Consider the following 17780-nt stretch of genomic DNA (forward strand, 5'->3'; position numbering starts at 1 on the left):
AAAGAGGAAGAGGTGAGAGGAAAGAGGAAGAGGAAAGAGGAAGAAGAAAGAGGAAAGAGGAAGAGGAAAGAGGAAGAGGAAAGAGGAAGAGGAAAGAGGTGAGAGGAAGAGGAAAGAGGAAAGAGGTGAGAGGAAAGAGGAAGAGGAAAGAGGGAAGAGGTAAGAAAAAGAGGAAAGAGGGAAGAGGAAAGAGGAAGAGGAAAGAGGTGAGAGGAAAGAGGAAGAGGAAAGAGGTGAGAGGAAGAGGAAAGAGGAAAGAGGTGAGATGAAAGAGGAAGAGGTGAGAGGAAAGAGGAAGAGGAAAGAGGAAGAAGAAAGAGGAAAGAGGAAGAGGAAAGAGGAAGAGGAAAGAGGTGAGAGGAAGAGGAAAGAGGAAAGAGGTGAGAGGAAAGAGGAAGAGGAAAGAGGGAAGAGGTAAGAAAAAGAGGAAAGAGGGAAGAGGAAAGAGGAAAGAGGAAGAGGAAAGAGGTGAGAGGAAAGAGGAAGAGGAAAGAGGTGAGAGGAAAGAGGAAAGAGGTGAGAGGAAAGAGGAAGAGGAAAGTGGAAAGAGGTGAGAGGAAAGAGGAAAAGGAAAGAGGAAGAGGAAACAGGAAAGAGGTGAGAGGAAAGAGTAAGAGGAAAGAGGAAAGAGGTGAGAGGAAAGAGGAAAAGGAAAGAGGAAGAGGAAAGAAGAAAGAGGTGAGAGGAAAGAGGAAAAGGAAAGAGGAAGAGGAAAAGGAAAGAGGAAGAGGAAAGAAGAAAGAGGTGAGAGGAAAGAGGAAAAGGAAAGAGGAAGAGGAAAGAGGAAGAGGAAAGAGAAAGAGGAAAGAGGAAAGGAAGAGGCAAGAGGAAAGGAAAAGGAATGAAAAGGAAGAGGAAGAGGAAGGGGAGACGAAAGCGAGGACGACGACGGTGCTTGAAACCCTCTCTCGAGCGACACACAGATGCGCTCACTCACATAGAGAGAGGCACTCTCACTCACCGCCTTCTTCTCCTGCCCTCCCTCGTCCCTGAGCTGGTCAGCACCAGCGACGAGACGCTGTCAGCCACACGAAAAAGTGAGAGAGAGACAGAGAGCGAGAGAGAGCCAGAGTCCAATCAATCGATGATGCTGTAACGATTCGTTCCTATTCCGCGACTGCTGTCTCCTCCTCCTCCCTCCTCTGCTCTGCTGCTTGCTTTCTGTTGTCTCGGTACCCTAGAAGTGCCCCCCCTCTCCTTGTTCGTGCCCTCACCGAACGAGTCCTGCCAGCCCTCGTAACTTCCTGACGGCGGGCAGGTGTTCAACCAGCGGGATCACCGTCATGCAAGCGGTTTCTGCGATTGCAGTGCCTCCCCCTTACGTCGCTGGAATGCAAGCAACTTCACCTCAGCAACAGCAACAGCTGATCTACCCTCCGCCGGCGTTGATGCAGCACCAACTCCCACTGCAGCAGGTTCAGGTTCAAGCGCAGGCTGCTCCTATGCCGGCTGTTCCGCAGCAGGACGGCTATGGAGCTGCCGTCACCGCCGGGAGTCTCCACTCAATGTCGCCTGCTCAGAGCCACAGTGCGCCTTCTATGTCTGGCCAGAAGCGGGATAGTTCGGGTGCTCCTGTGCACGGCGGCCGCGGTGTGTATCTCTACTTGCCGCTTTTTGTGTTATCTAGCATCTTATATCGCTGCTGACCATTGATGTTTTTGTTACTTGTTCTCTGGTCCGTCCAGCTCATCGTGTCTCTGAAGCTGCAATAAGTTTAATTTTCCCTCTCTTGCAGAATGTGCGGTAGCTCTTTTTTATCAGTTTTGAGCTTTTGCTTCGTCCATTGTTAATGTTCGGTATTCCATCTGTAGCAGTATTGTTCCGTGATATATCAAGCTCACCTGTATTGTGTAAGTTCATCGATATAATTCTTGTTGACCTAGCCTTTGTGACGATTAGTGAGTATGTGCCCTAATTTCTGCGTTTGTAATTGAAAGGACTTCAGATGCATGTACATTCGTAAATATCTATGTTCATTAGAATGTCCGTTCTTTCTTACCTCTTCTGCATAGCTGAGGAGTACCTGAAACATCTAGTTCATAGTACTTTAAATGTGTACTCATCTTCGATGATGTGAATTTTTCAATAGAGCAGTCGGTTTGAGCTGTGACAGTTTTGGCTCTGATTCCCAGGTTCAGAAACCCGTACTTCAGTCAGACGGAGACCCACAAATTTGATACGATAGGGTGTCAATTAGTTGATGCTCTTGTTCTTTATCCACGCTATTGCTAGAATTTCGCTAGGTTTTGGCTTCTTTGTTAGACTGTGTAAGTGGAAGGAGTGGGTCTGGAAGTATTCGTCCAACTTCTAGCTCTTACGCGTACTTCAGTTAGAAACTAACTCCCGTGGGTAGCGTCACGAATTGTGTATTCTTGAAATGAGTGTGAGTCATAAGTGTTGTTTCATGGGAGTGCACCCCGCGTATGGATCGTTTTCAATAGCTTTGACCTCCTCGAAGAATTAATTTTTTGCTTTTTATTAGTTTGTCTCACTGATCTTTTTTAGTTTAGTTTAGTTTAGTTTAGTAAACGGCTTTCGAGTGGGTTAGGTTTTGAGTGCTTTCGTCACGGCATTCGACTTCAAACCTGAATCCCATGAATACTACCCCGAATTTAACGTGTAGTTCACTTGATGGCCAGTGTCTGATTGTAGTCTCTTGGACAATGACTGTGTGAGAGTGAAGTACGGTAGCTGATGACCGAGACCTGCATGCACATTCTTAAATTCTCTCTGCTATTATATGTCTTCAGTCCTAACTTTACATTATAATATTGACATCGAGTTTGAGATTAAATTGTGTCTAGATTTGACTTTCCATTGATTGACCTGATTGTGCTGTTTTTACAGATCCAACTGATGGTGCTTTTGTGAAACTTTTCGTCGGGTCTGTTCCTCGAACAATTACAGAAGACGAGGTTGGTTACGCCATCTGACTCACCCCTGCTGCATTAGTCGTTTTCGTGTATTTCCTGTGTTACTCTTTTGTATTTCAGCGATTGTTCGGCCTTTTCAGTTATTTGTGTTTCTTTGTTTTGATGCTGTGGTATCTGTGCTTAGGTGCGACCAATGTTCGCTGAGCACGGTAACGTTATAGAAGTCGCCATTATCAAGGACAAAAGGACAGGAAATCAACAAGGTGCTTGTTTTTCCATCACTTCATGTTCATGCTTTTATGCGTGCTTGCAATCAAATTTTTTTAAACAATATTGTCGTGTATCTCACTGCCGGGGCACATGTGGTAAGGATGTGCCCCACATTTCTTTGCCTGACTCGTCTTTGCCTTCGCATTTCCCTGAAAGATTATAGTCTTCGACAAGTGGGGATGGTTGAGAGGGGTTCTTGATGCTAGCTCTTGTAGTTATTAAAGGTGGAAGGGCAAGAACTACGTGATTCAATCCCATTTAAGATCTATCATATTCTCAAATTCCTCAAACAGAAGAATGTATCACTCTTCATAGTACTAATTCGTTTACCATCAATGAAATCTGTATTTTTCTCCAGTCGCTCTCATGAGAATTAAAGAGTTTTTTTTATGACTTGTGGCTATCTAAATAATCGTTTGATGAACCGTTGGCTTGCCTTCTAGACGTTTCTGTTTTGTAGGTGTTGTCTATTTCTATGCGTGGGTTTATCGACATTGGTCCGTATAAATAGTGTTTTGGTAATGAAGCGTCCATCAATTGAGTACATCTCCTGGCAGGGTGTTGCTTGTGATTTGCGTGAATAGCATATATATATATATATATATCTATATTTATATGATGCTTTTTGGAACATCCCTGATTGTGCTGTGATGTTTATAGAGCGCTCTGGTTCTAGCGGTGCTACTAATCAGTCATTCTAATTGAGGGTTCTATTCTCCCTCAATCTACTTGTCCACAGATCACTGCTCCGAGAGGCCCTCGCAGCGATTACTTCTGCCTAGACTTTAGCTTTTCAGTCGGTAGAGGATTCACTGGACTCGGACAAGACATTTATGCTCAATATCTCTGAGCAGACGTGGCCTTGGGTCAGATTTATGAAAGGTGCCAGGTGGCGCGCCTCATTATACAGGCCCGGCCAGAAAAGCTCCTGTGAGTGAATATTGCGTATGTGTCTTGTGACGCCAGTGTGTGCGATCTCAGACATTGTTTGTTGGCAAGTGGAATGCTCTTGTATATAGACATGAGAATCAGGTCGATGTTGTGCCACATTGTTCATTTCACGCCAATGGTGCTCATTATGAACGATGTTGCAATCATGGGTACATGAATGTCTTGTCTAATGTTTGTGAAGCGAACCCGCTTAGATGATGGAGATATAGTTTTCATGATAGCAATGATGTGAATGACTTTAGTAATGGCAGCAATGGTTGTGTACGGGTTTATGAATGACTATCGTAGAACAATCTAGGAGTCAGTGTTTGTATACGGTCAGGGAATGCTTGTTTAGATGGCTTGGACCTCTTGCCCTTGAGCAATGTCTGCTGGTGTTCAGTTTATTCGATGTTATCCTTTGTTAGTATTTTACTACCTTGAATGTGCTCGATCAACTGGATTTTCTCTACCAGTTTGCGTGATGGATATGTATACAGTGGATGGTGATTCGATAGTTCTTTTTTTAAATTTTATTATTTTGTTATGGTTTGAACTAAATTTGTTATTTTTCAAGTTTGAGCTGTAAACTTGCTTTTCTCTTATTCTTTCTGTGTGATCTGGTACTGGACCTGCGCCGAAACGTGTCTAGAATGCATGCCAATATTACCATGTTGTGTGTATGGTTGACATACTCATTACGAGTCAGGGAGAGGCTTTTCTGCATTGGATTTCATTTTCTTGCTCAATAGCTCTTCGCTCGTTATGTTTGTATGATATTACCACTGAAACCGCTTTCCATGAGATGGTTGCGGTCTATTGAGCATAATATGGGGAACAATGCATCTTGACTTGTCTGTGATTGTCGAGTGTTGCAGGTTGTTGTTTCGTCAAGTATTCCACTGTTGAAGAGGCAGATAGAGCAATCAGGGCTCTTCATAATCAGAAAACGTTGCCAGGAGTATGGAACTTTTTGACTCTTTGGTTTCGTCTCGTATTCTTCATGATGTGAGCTTGGAGAGGCTAAGTTGAAGTACAGAACTTCAATTCTGAGCTTCTCTCTTAAATTAGGGATACCCTCTAAGCCTTCCAATGTATTCCCTTGAGAACGTTTGTTTGATACAGAAGTATAATATGTTTGTGGTTTACTGATTGTCTCTTGTCAGGGAGTTGCTCCAGTGCAAGTGCGATATGCTGATGGAGAGCGTGAGCGACTTGGTATGGACTTCGTATCACATTTTTGCTAGAAGACTTTCTCAACGAGTTCATGAGTATCTGAAAATGTTAATTTTGAGACAAACTGGTATAAAGTTCTAAAGAAAACGTGGTTTCACGCTCTTCTAGGAATTACTCAATCCTGTTACACAGTGTTCTTCGTATGTTATTCCGTGTGTACTTTTGTTTTCAAATAATGCTGCAACCTGTGTTTGTAATATTGCATTGATGTAGGGGCTGTGGAACATAAATTGTTTGTTGGTTCACTCAATAAACAAGCCTCTGAGAAGGAGATAGAAGAGGTAAGATTACGGTTGATTGAACCTATAGTTTCTCTTGTTGCGTTTTGTTCTTGATTAATGCAGGGGATGATTTCAAGATCGCTGAGGTTCCATTGAAATTCCTTCATGGGTAAACTTTATGTCTTTTCAATGTACGACTTACCAGAATTTTTGCTCTAGATATTTAACATGGTATTAGGCAATTGGTCTTGACGATGTCAATGGATTGATACATGCTTTGGTTGCAGCTTTTTCTTCCGTATGGCCGAGTTGACGATGTATATATCATGAGGGATGAGCAGAAGCAGAGCCGAGGTATGTCTCGATGATGCTTTGATTTCTTTGCAAATTGCGGAGGCTTTAAAAAAGGTATTGAATATGGTTTTTATTTGAATAGGCACAAGAGTTCCAATATCAAGTTTTATCATATATGATGTGAATTTATTGATCATTACACCTGTTGACTTTTTTTTCCAAGTGATACTGAATTACCTACATATAGCTTTATTACATTTGAAGCTGACCTTAATCGAGTTGTGCAGGTTGCGCTTTTATTAAGTATTCTCAAAGGGATCATGCTCAAGCCGCAATTAATGCTTTGAATGGAGTTCACATCATGCAGGTAGGACACCATCATTACGAAATAAGGTTTTGCTTTTGGAGAGGGAATTCGTCATTCACGTTTTTCAAATGCCTTTTCCTAAAACTGTTGTGCTTTTCCGATTTGTTTTCTCATTCATGTCCTGAGATCTTGTTCATTGTACCTGGACTATGAACTTTCTTGAATGCTTGGGCAATCTTTTCGTTTTATTCCCAGTATGTTGCTGCGATAGTTCCCGTATTTCCACTTCGGAAGCAGACGATATGGGATATATTTTCGTTGCTGAGTTCTTTTGATGTCTATCTATGTTTTCTAGATATCATTTGCGTATTGCATTGAAGCTATTCGCAGTCTGAGTTGTTTATGTTGCGTAGGGTTGTGACCAACCTTTGGCAGTTCGCTTTGCTGATCCCAAGCGACCGAAGGGCGGGGATGCCAGGTATGAATTCAGTGGGCTTGTGTCCGCTGGTGAAGCATTTTTATTTCAATATTTTTGTCCGATGAGTTGTTTTGTCTGAACGTATTGAAACGTTGCATTGGTGTGTTGTTGCAGAGTTGGTGGTCCAGGTGTTGGTGGCCCAGGTTTTAGTCCGCGACAAGGATCACTAGTTCAACAAGGGCCAGGAGGTCCAAGGTTTGTGTAAGATTGAAACTCAGTCCTTGAACATTTATTTAAATTATCTAATCAGTTTTGTTTTGATGTCCAGCGTTAATCGGATATGTCTTCTATGCTGAAATCCGTTTCATTTTTACTTTGGATGCTGACGCTGGTCTGGTGCCTTTTGCGAGTGTAGGTCTATGCATGCACAAATGGGTCATCCAGCTGGTCGTGTTCCTTCGATGGGCTGGAGACCCCAAGCAGGACTTGGTCTTGGTCCTCTCCAAGTACCCAGCCCATATGGAGCTGCGACAGTGGCCCGGGCGGGGCCTGTGACGGGTGTGCCGCAGATGGTATGTTAAGCATATTCCTGTCTTCATTTCTTATGACTTTTCAGTAGCCTGTATGGTATAATTACTTGACTTCTTCTTCAACAACCTTGTTGTCGATTCGAAGGCACATACATGGCCAACTGTCTCTGAGTTTGTATTTTCCCTGATTTATGAATACGGTAGGACCATGAATGGTGAAGTATTCTTTGCTCCTAGCAGGGTGGTATGATGGTGAGCGAATTGATGAATGGACATCTTCAAAATTCCATATCTGTTTCTGGTCAAGTCGCTGCCCCAGTAATGCTGCCTCTTTCACCGCAGCAGGTATGCTGGTTTAGCATGTCCTAGTTGTAGGGTGTCTAGTTTACTTGATTGTAAGGATTGATGAGAATTTCAAGGTCTGGAGGGCTTAAAGCATGTTAGGTCTGTATGGTTCTGCAAGTATGATGCTTCTCACATGCATTACTTGTGTTTGTTTAATTTCACAATGTAGAAGCCCGAAAGAAATTAGTTGTTTAATATTTCAATATATAATGTGGCTGCCGCGTTTGAATGTCTCCAAATTTCAGTTGTGGGTGATGTACAGTGTGCAACTACCGTGCACTGTTGATACAAGTGGTTACACTACTTTAAAGACACCAGCATATTTGCTTTACGTGGTTTGTAGTGTTCAGTCTCTACGAACTGTATCTATGATCAATATTACCACTCGCAGAATGTCGTTAACCAGATGTTTTAATCCTCATCCAGAGAGATGTATGTTTGGTTATATATCTTAGCTCGATAGTACGAATCTCTTTATCCAAGACAATGAGGCGACTTATGTGGTTGTGGAGTTAAGACGAAGAAGCTGATGTGCGGTTACCTACTTGTCTTGCGTAGGTAAGTCAAGGATATTATCAACAGGCAACTCAACAGAGGCCCCAACAACAATATGTCCTTCAGCCCCCACAGCAGCAACAGCAGCAAATTCAACCGTTGCAGCTACAGCCTTATGTGCAAATGCCCCTTCAGCAACAATCGCAGGCGTACATGCAGCAACAGGTACTACTCTTGTAGCATGTCTGCTAGTAGGTTTGTAGGCATTTCTGCAAAGATTTTAAGACCGTTTTATTTTAGGTGTTGAGAATGATATTTACCGAACCGCACGAAGTTTCTTTGCACTAGTAGATCCAAGCTTGTTTTGTGTTGATACAAGTTGAGTTTTTTCTTAAGGTTCCTCCACGGCCAATTATGCAAGTGCAGCCTGGGCAGCAGCAGCAGCAGTCGCAACAACCACAGGTGTTGATGCAGTTGCAACTGCCACCTACTCAGCAGCAACGGCAGCAGCAACAGCAGTTACCTGAGCAGGTTGCACCCCAGCCTGTAGGGCAGCTTCAAGCTTTGCAGCCAGTGCAACAGCAAACACAGCAACAACCCCAGTCTGTTCAGCAATTGCAGCCACAGCAGGTCTCACATCCGAGTATTTTTGGGGTATATTGCGCATTTTTGGGGTCACTGAGAGTGATGGTTTGTTGGTTCTTACTGGTGTTATTGAGGACTTTGGTTGTTGAGTTGTTCGTTCCAACCGAACTTAATGTAGTCTAACTAACCAATTTTTTAAAGATAAAATTCATGAAAATGGTTCAGGGGTTTCTAAACAATCAGGATGTGGTGGAGACTTGTTTGTGGGTATTGAGGTGAAATTGGGTTGTTGTTGTATCATATGTTCTACGTTCGTGTTTGCGATCATCTCTTAACCATTTCATGATGGATTTGCAGGTGTACTATCAGTCGTCCCTCCCTCAGTCTCAACAGCTCCAGCAGGTACTGCACTTTGACAAGGCTACAGAATTTGAGTTTGACAAAAACGTTTCCTCGTAACCAATCATAATTATCATGTAATATCTTTGGATGGAACTGTAGGTTCCTGGAATTTCTATGATCATCATTCAATCTCGTCTTCTTTTCATCATCATTCTGTTAGTATTGAATTAGTGGATGTACTGCGTCGAATTCACGCATACTACGTGCTGTTGTTGTGATGCAGCCTGCGTATTACCTGCCTGTGCTGCAGCCTCAATCTCTTGGATCTGTGGCAGCTCCACAGCCTCCAGCCCCGCAACTGACTTGTGACTGGTCGGAGCACACTTCTGCTGAAGGCTACAAGTATTATTATAATAGTTCAAGTGGAGAGAGCAAGGTATTGTATTGAGTTGTATAGAGTGATTGATCATCATTGTGATTTTTTGTATTATTTAGTTGTTTTTGAGAGGTGAGTGTATGAAGACCCTTCTTTTCAGACTTCTTTTTGAATCGTCAGGGGTACACCCGTCAACTTTGAGTTCATTGACATCTTGGTAGTGTTTGTGAGTGAATTTAGAGTCGGTAAGCGGGTAAGGCCCCTCCCAATCGCACTGTGGGAGAATACCCTACCGATTTGTTGCTGATTGTTTCATATGAAATCCTAAAACAACTATTTGTATATCAAGACCCATAAGCCGTGTAGGAGCATCTGTAGATATGAAGATTCATTGATTCATTTTACTTTTTGATTGTCATAGTGGGAGAAACCGGAGGAGCTGAAGGCTTTTGAACAGCAACAGCAACAGACTCAAGCACCTGTACCAGCCGCGATCAGCGATTCTGTACGGTCCCTTTCTAATTAACAAACATATTGGGTATCAATACTTTAGTCACTGTCCGAATATGTCTAGTGTCGTCATTAACAGCATCATCTAAAGTTCAACGGGTTGTTATCCAACAGTTATCCAATGTGGTTAACTCCTGCTCGAACCCTTCATGTTTAGTTATAGATGAAGTCTGCTAGTTTACTCTGCTGGTAACTTTTGTTTATAGTGAACCATTTAGGCTGGTTAATTGATCTAAGTTGAGAACTTTTTGTCTATGCTGCAGACTGTTACTAGTGTCAAAGTTATTTTCTGTCTTCATGATTAAATATGGACCCTTACCGAAGTATCATGTTTTCTGTATAGGGTCAGCAGCAATTTTCTAGCTCAGCTAGTGTTCAACAGACTCTGCCGGTATATGCTCATCTCTTGGTTTTAATCGGAGTTAATTATTTTAGTTTTAAGTGAAAGTCAAATAATGCACAGAATCCAGTTTTCTTGCATTGATATTTCGAAGCATTATTTCGTTAATTTTGTACAATTGTGCATGATTTCAAGGTTATTACATACAACCTACAAACAGTATTGGAATATCGTGCACTAGACATTGTAGTATTATTATGGCTTCATAGTACATGCCTGGTTGTTGTAGAATAATTCCAACAATGTCATTTGAATTTGAGTTCAGTAATGCCATGAATTATTGCTGGTGCTCCTGAATGTTCCGTTTAAAATTGGTCCAAGCTGGAGTCATACTGCATTTTAAAATGTATTCCTCTAGTCTACATTTGGGCCCACCAGCATGCTCTTGAGGCCTTACTTTTTATCATTTGCTTGACAGGGAATGACATATATGCAGCTACAATCCGTCACCAGTGGCCCTGCCGAACAGCCTAGGCAGCAGGTAATCATCTAGCTAGTGAACATGTTCGTTGTTTTCAGTTAAAGTTTTTGTTGGAGACTTTTTCTTGAAAGGGTGAATTTTGTTGGTTGGAAGTGTGTGGATTTTTATCTGGGGGCTTTCTTTTTGGTCAATCAATTATCTGCTCAGTAGTTTTTAGACTGTGGTGCATGTATGCCTGGATTGTATCTTCTAGTTCTATACGTTTTAGGATGGACTTAATATTCTATGAAAACAGACTTCTCTTTGATTCAGTGACGACTGTGCTTCCACTGCTTCCTGCGTGGTTATTCTTTCCGCCAGTTCCATATTTAATTCTCTCATTTGCTTCACCAGTGGAGAAATTTTTGTTTATGAATCTATACGACTTGATTTCCTCGTGTAGGGTTTTGTTTTCTGGTTTCACTTTGTTACCTAATCGCCCAGAAGCCTTGTGTTCTTTCAGTTGTATCAAGGCATGCTTTTGTTGCTTTGTTACATCTGAAAAGATCCGAGTCCTCAAGACCTTAAGCTTAGACATACTCTGATAATAGGCTTCCTGCGAGGGAATTGTGAGCCGATATGTTTGTTTCTGGTAGTTTGAGGTTATCGGTATTTGCCCTGTTAGAGTGAAAATCGAATGGATTTTCATGAATCGCAATCATCTCCTGGGTGCCGAATAGGAAATCTATTTCCTTTTAAAATTTCAGGTTCTCATTCATCGATTCATAGGATTTTTCTTTTCTAGCTTAGAGTAGAGTGACTTCCCCTGACGGAGGTGTAAAACGAAATGAACGAAGGCATTCAAGCGTCAGAAGTGTAGCCGTCCCTCCTTCAGGAGTGGGATTGCTTGCTCATTCTGGCCGTGGTCTATGCAGGGACCCCCTGGTGCCAACTTGTTTGTGTTTCGCATCCCTGATGACTTCACAGATGAGAGCATGAAAGAAACTTTTGCCCCTTTCGGTAATTTTCTTGATCCTCTTGCTTTGAGAGTGAGAGTCATGGAATAAAGTGACCTGGGGACCTGGCCTTGGTTGGTTTGAGACACCATCCATGACTAGTATTGAGTGATCACAACACACAAATCTTTGAAATGATTTATGGTGAAAATGCTAATGAGAGTGTTTTGTTCATGAAGGGAATGTCATCAACGCAAGAGTGGGTGTGGAGAGGGAAAGCGGCCGGAACAGGGGATTCGGGTAAGGCAGTCGATCTGCTTTAGAACATTGCAATTTGGAATGAAATCTTTACATTCCACTGCACTAGGGGCTTTTTCTTATACTTTTTAATGTTTTGTCTAGGTTCGTGAGCTTCGACAGTGCAGATTCAGCCGATACTGCAATTCAGAGACTGAATAACGTTGCTGTTGGAGGTCGTAGGCTTAAGGTACTGATTCAATCATTTTCTCTTTACATTTTGAATTTAATGTACCGTCTTCTAAATATCTGTTTGGTGAGTTCCTATGCACGTCTTTCTCTAAATTTTAATTACCACCATTTCGTAAGATACTGATGTAGGGCTGTCTTATTTGTGGCAGGTGGAACGGAAGCGAGGTGAAGAGAATGGAATTCATGGGTACCAGCAACAACAGTTTTGAGAATTAGTGTAGGTTTAGCATTAGCACTTAGATTTTCCCTCTCGAACCTCTCTGATGGAATTGAAATATTTTTAATACCTCGAGCCGTTTTGAAACATTGTCGCGTTGTTATGCTTGTGAAGTCTCGAATTGATTTTTTGTCCCACACTTTGACAGCCTAAGTTGCCAGGCGATGTTTCTCAATGGGCAAATAAACAGTAAATATCCGCACCCAGACCCTTTTTGATCTTTAACTTGGTGCATCACAGTCTGCCTTAATTTTACGCTTATTAATTGAATCAGTAGCTGTCATCCGCGCTTTCCGTTAAATGTGCTCGTTGAGGGTGCTGCCTGCTATTCCTCGTCGCAAGTCTATTAGATAAGAATAATCTAGACAACAGGTAGAAACTACCACATTACCCTAGGAACATCTGGTGTATTATGACTAGTGTGATGGTGTAAGGGAGAGGAACTTAGGTAAATGAATGATGAAATTTTTGAGCTTGCTGGTGCGTACTACTGTGAAGACTCTTGGGAAAACTTGGGTACTACGGTTGGAAGGATCAATATTCACCTTGTGCGGGAGCATCTATTGTTTAGTGCGGAAAACTGTATTGCTATACCTGCTGTTTTTTCTTTTTCTTTTTCCTTTGATCAATATGATATATGGGTAACTTAAGGTATTATTTTATTCTAGGTCCACAATTTAGTTGCTGTTTTGGTGTTGAGATTGTGAATGTGTTTTAATGTTTGGATATGAAATTATTAGTTTGTTTGACACGATTGTAGTTTTACGAAGAAAAGACCATTTATCAATCATTAACAATATTCATCACATTTTATGGTTTATGAAGATATGAACTTTAAATAATAATGTAATTAAAGTGTTATTAGAGTGTCATTCATGATATCATGCAAATTGTGTATGCATGTATAGATACATATAGAGGAATGTTAAATAGCTGGAGATTTTTATTAAATCAACCCACCTATTTAGACCATTATTGCACCTCTCCCTCTTGTGCCCCTATTCTAAGTGCTTGTCCCCCATCCATGTTCTTGTTTCCATTTATGTTCATGTCTCCTATCCATATTCATTGTGAGTAATTTTTTGTGGATCATTTCTTAGCAGCATGCGTCTTGTGCACAAGGTTTTGTGAGTGCTTCAAAACATACCGATTTTTAAAACATCATAGAAGTTTGTGTGTAGATTCTTATGTTGTTGACTAAATCTTACCAACAGAGTTAATTAGCAATTACTAAAAGAATTAGAAAGCAAGTATCTGGTGGGAGAAATACATGACATTGCTATGTGCAATGCAATTTTAATAAACAGTGAAAAGAAGATAAGAAAACCAAAAATTTAAAGAAAAAACACACACACAAGTACATTATGATCAATTGATTTTTAGTTTTCAAAAACCTAAACCTGTTGGCAATTGTTGCACAAAAATAGGTGGTAAGATGAAAAGAGCATGCTTCAACTTATGTTCAATCTGCTCTGCTCTCAAGACTTCCCCATTGACTTCACACAATATCAAAAACTAAATACACCACAACCAAAACCTAGCCAATATAAGAAAGTTAAGAGAAATTTTACAAATTTAATTTGGCCTTTGGTGATCAATTGCTACCCTTATAATATTGGTACAGATGTCAACCATGATGTGGACATCACCTTCAACAAGAAGGGATGTGGGGGCTGTCTCTGAAGCTTGAATTCATATCCCTTGAGGAATTTCAGCTCTTGCATCAAGTGCATGGGGGGGGGGACTAGTGGCCTGCTTACAAGCTTTTACATCTCTTTGGGAGAAGGCACAATCACACAAGGCAAGATAGATTTTGACTTTCTGTGAGACAACAATCGAATCATGCAAATGAATTTCTATGTGAATAGGACAAGTAACAACAAGGGATGGGAGGTCAAGATGGGGGACATGCGCTGAGAATGGGGGTTGGAAATGGGGAGAAAAGGGATGTGGGATGGAAAGGTGCAATGATGGTCTAGATAGGTAGGTCTATTTAGTAAAAACCTGAGACTATTTAACATTCTCCTATATATATTAGAAATTATCAAAGGTTTGTTTGTTGCACCTCTAATAGCATACAATACCTTAGTGTTGAATATGGAATTATGCTAAATTTTAAGTAACATATCACATGGAGTCCAAACGTTAAATATGGAAGCATGTCAAAATGCCAAATCCTAAGTAACATGGTATATAGAATTTATAGGAATAAGCTGCAAATGTATATCAAAATGTTAAATCTAAAAAAATAAGATATAGGCACCAAATGCAATTGTGAAGAAAAAACATGAAAAAAGAAATGAACTACTTTATGGATCTCCTCTCCTCCAATTCTATACATCCTCAATATATATACATTAAAACTTTTGTTTATACTAAAATTTTTTAGAATAAATTTATAGTAACACATTTTGTGTAATAACCCATGGCTCTTTTTCTTCTTCTTCTTCTTCTTCTTCTTCTTTATTTTTTTAATTATTTATTTTTTTTATTAATCTTAACAAAATTTTATAATATATTTCATATAATTCTTTTATTTACTTTAAAAAGCTTGTTGATTTAATGTAGGAAATATTTTATTGTAAATTTATTATATTTTTTTAATAAAAGAGTTCTTTTTGTCGATATGTGGATAATATTAAGAAAAATAAACAATAAATAATTAAATAACTACCTAATTTTAAATTTATAAAAATAAATAAAATCATAATTTTATCTTAATATTTTAGAATTTTTAATAAAATCATTATTAGATACATAGTCATAAAATTTAGTAGAGGTTGTGTGATATTTTGAAAAAAAATTAAATACATTGCAACTTTAATCTTATATAAGTTCTTGTTACATTTTTTGATTTATTATTATTATCATTATTATATCATTAATATTTTGTGGAAGAATAAGTATGTAGGAAAAACCAATCTAGAAAAAAAGAATACACATGAGTGTAATAGACTATCCATTTGTTTTATGGACATGAATATTTCTCACAATATGTATTTCAAGATGCTAAAAACACCAAGCTAGTTTGAGAAAAAAAATAAAAATAAAAAATAAAGCAACTTAGACCTGCAGTTGTGCACCAGTTTCATTCAAACAGAAGAGTACAAGAAGTAGAATGTGCACATGCTTGCAAATTAAAACAACTGGTACTTGTGGATGCAGAATAGTTGTAAAAAAATACAATTAATTCATGAATGCAAATTACATCACCACATCCAAGATTTGCATACAAACTTTGACCATCAACATACCACCAACATTTGTGCTTGCATTCATCTGAACTTCATGTGTACACATTTGGTGAGAAAACATTGTCACAAGTGTGTATGTTCAGACCAAATGCCTACACATGAAGTTGAAGATGATTGGAAACCTGAGTGTTGTTTTTATTTAGCAGAGTTGTGAGATGAGGTGGCACTAGATCTCTAACATCTCTCCTATTTCTGTATCTAAATTTGGGTATTTGATGCTCATATGCAATCATATGCGATCACAATGATCATGTAGCCTAACATGGGCTCTGAGGATCGGCACTTGCCCCTAAAATTGTGTGTTTGTACCGTCCCCGTCAGTGGAGTTTCTGAAGATTTTCTTAATTGAATCAGGGAGACAATATGATGTCTGATTAATAGAGCAATTCAAGTGTTCACTATGAATGAGCTAACCGAGGAAGCAACATTGAGTGTATAAACAGGATAATTATGTTTCATTAAAACATAATTGTAGAGTGTTTTCAATATCCCATTATTGACCTTTTACCCAAAACACTCACTCAAACCTATTTTGAATATTTCCAGGCAGACTAGTGATAATCCTCTCAATCGTCTTCAAAAGGTTTGATGTTCACATTGCATAAAATCTGTAAAGCCATCCGCTTCGCCTCCTATAACTTCCGCAGGCTACTGTCTCGAGTACAAAAGCTAATGCTGTTCGACAACCCTCGCCCATATGAGATTTCTACCCATGCAGCATTAGACTTACATTTGACAATCAAATTAGACTTCAATCCCTGGATGTTTTTGATATTTGGATCAGAACATTCGCAAAAGCTGTACAAGTGTTTTGCAGGGTACAAGTCTAGGTTAATCCAATCGTCCGGACAGGGTGCAAACAACACGAGTTTCCTGTACACTCGTAACACTTAAACGGATCATCAAATAATGCCGAGCATCCTCGAGGAACCAACAGCCTGGTCGGGGATGGTGGGTACGCCAGAAAAATTCTCTCTATTCTATGAAGTCACTAATTTCAAGCAATATGGTAGTGCAAGTTCCCGAGCTCCACTCAAGTCTCTCCGTAAACTAAGTTTCTTTCCCTACTTTAGACCAGTTGTTTCCCCGGTTCTTGATCAACATCCATCGCAAAAGCCTCTCATCTTTGTTCAGGAAATTCAATTCCTGTGGAAATGCTGGTGGTACCATGATTGACATTTGCATCATTTGACCCTGCAAAATTGATCATCAGCGACCAGGATGAGAGTTTAGGGCTTAGCACTTGCGAATGAACGAGTGTTGATTGCTAATGATAAAATTGACCTTTCATTTGAACAATCAAGTCTCTTGGATTAACTTTGCAATGGTGCGGTATTTAAAATAGCTACTCACTAACTGCCAGGGCGACACCCATCACAAAAATAAATCCAACAAAACAGGGCGTGACGAAACAATAAGACCCTCAAGCATGATTCAAATGTTCGAGTTCCCCTGGAGCAACCAAGACAGCTAAAAGAAATGCACTAACCAGCCCAAATCGTTACCCTATCACTTAAACGAATAGCAACCTATACACGAAAAATTTAATGGCTGGCTCTAAAGGATTTTCTTAGCTAGAACCATGAGCATACTACGATCTACAACAGCAAACGCGAACAAGGAGAGGTAGAGGGATGTAAATGCGGCGACGAAGATGCAAGAATGAAAAAGCACCAATTGACACTGGGTTCTGACTTCGGCACACCACTCAAGCAGCATGCAATGAAAATCCCAAATCAACTCAAACAACCTCAAAATTAGGGCAGCGTTCAAACACACCTCAAAGAATCGGCCATCGCGTTTCCTGATGCCATACGCCAAGTTAACACGACCGAACGACTTAATGTTAGTCACAACTCCATTACGAGAGTAAACACGCTCCCCGAGCCGTTTCATCAACTCCACCAGGCCGCGCCGGTCCACGGCGGGCTTCACCATCACCACAAAATCGTAAAGCGGCATGGTTACGTTAACCTCGGACAACCCCCCAAATCCTGATTCCTCACGCCAAGCTCAGACCGCCATAGCCAGACTCGCCTACACAGACACTGAGAGGTTCTCGATCTATAATTCTAGGGTTTGGGTGCCGCAAGTGTGAGAGTGAGAGAGAGAGAGAGAGAGAGAACCATTGAGGATGAACGTACCAGTTTCTTCACATCATCATTCATTCATTCATATTCAGAAGAGGTGATCTCGGTGAAAGAGCACCGCATCGGATCACAGTGCGGACCCATGTGGTAAGATCAGCGGGAGGAGAATCCTGGTTCCGGATTTCAATTCCTTCCGTATGCTATTGGTGTGAGGAGATTTGAAGGAGTTTCAGCGATTCAGT

At 40.5% G+C, this 17780-nt stretch overlaps 2 protein-coding genes across 29 annotated transcripts; one reads left to right on the forward strand and one right to left on the reverse strand.

Annotated features, from left to right (window-relative positions):
* Positions 1–961: 961 nt before the first annotated feature.
* LOC112280160 (flowering time control protein FCA) lies at positions 962–12281 on the forward strand. 28 transcript variants are annotated; one of them, XM_090248919.1, is made up of 23 exons: positions 968–1590; positions 2848–2915; positions 3058–3136; positions 4952–5034; positions 5240–5291; positions 5523–5590; positions 5818–5884; positions 6112–6191; positions 6545–6609; positions 6724–6804; positions 6965–7121; positions 7320–7424; positions 7983–8144; positions 8316–8549; positions 8862–8906; positions 9130–9282; positions 9644–9727; positions 10076–10123; positions 10551–10613; positions 11468–11552; positions 11728–11788; positions 11891–11975; positions 12127–12281. In XM_090248919.1, exons 1-23 carry the CDS (start codon positions 1284–1286, stop codon positions 12184–12186), a joined length of 2292 nt encoding a protein of 763 aa, XP_090105045.1. In that variant the 5' UTR covers positions 968–1283; the 3' UTR covers positions 12187–12281. The 28 variants fall into 28 exon arrangements, 14 of the variants coding, with proteins under 14 accessions (XP_090105045.1, XP_073388860.1, XP_073388862.1 ...); XR_016502154.1 differs by having other exon boundaries at positions 978–1590; positions 6724–6810; positions 7317–7424; ... (1 more) ...; positions 10076–10097; positions 10548–10613; XM_073532759.2 differs by having other exon boundaries at positions 978–1590; positions 6724–6810; positions 7317–7424; positions 8316–8573.
* Positions 12282–16192: 3911 nt separating this feature from the next.
* On the reverse strand, positions 16193–17476 carry LOC112279392 (uncharacterized). The gene is made up of 2 exons (XM_024513781.3): positions 17228–17476; positions 16193–16642 (listed from the first exon to the last, which is right to left on the reverse strand). Exons 1-2 carry the CDS (start codon positions 17408–17410, stop codon positions 16499–16501), a joined length of 327 nt encoding a protein of 108 aa, XP_024369549.1. The 5' UTR covers positions 17411–17476; the 3' UTR covers positions 16193–16498.
* Positions 17477–17780: the final 304 nt, after the last annotated feature.

This window comes from Physcomitrium patens, chromosome 3, assembly GCF_059467195.1.
Source record: "Physcomitrium patens ecotype Gransden chromosome 3, ASM5946719v1, whole genome shotgun sequence".
NCBI classification, from domain to species: Eukaryota; Viridiplantae; Streptophyta; class Bryopsida; order Funariales; family Funariaceae; genus Physcomitrium; species Physcomitrium patens.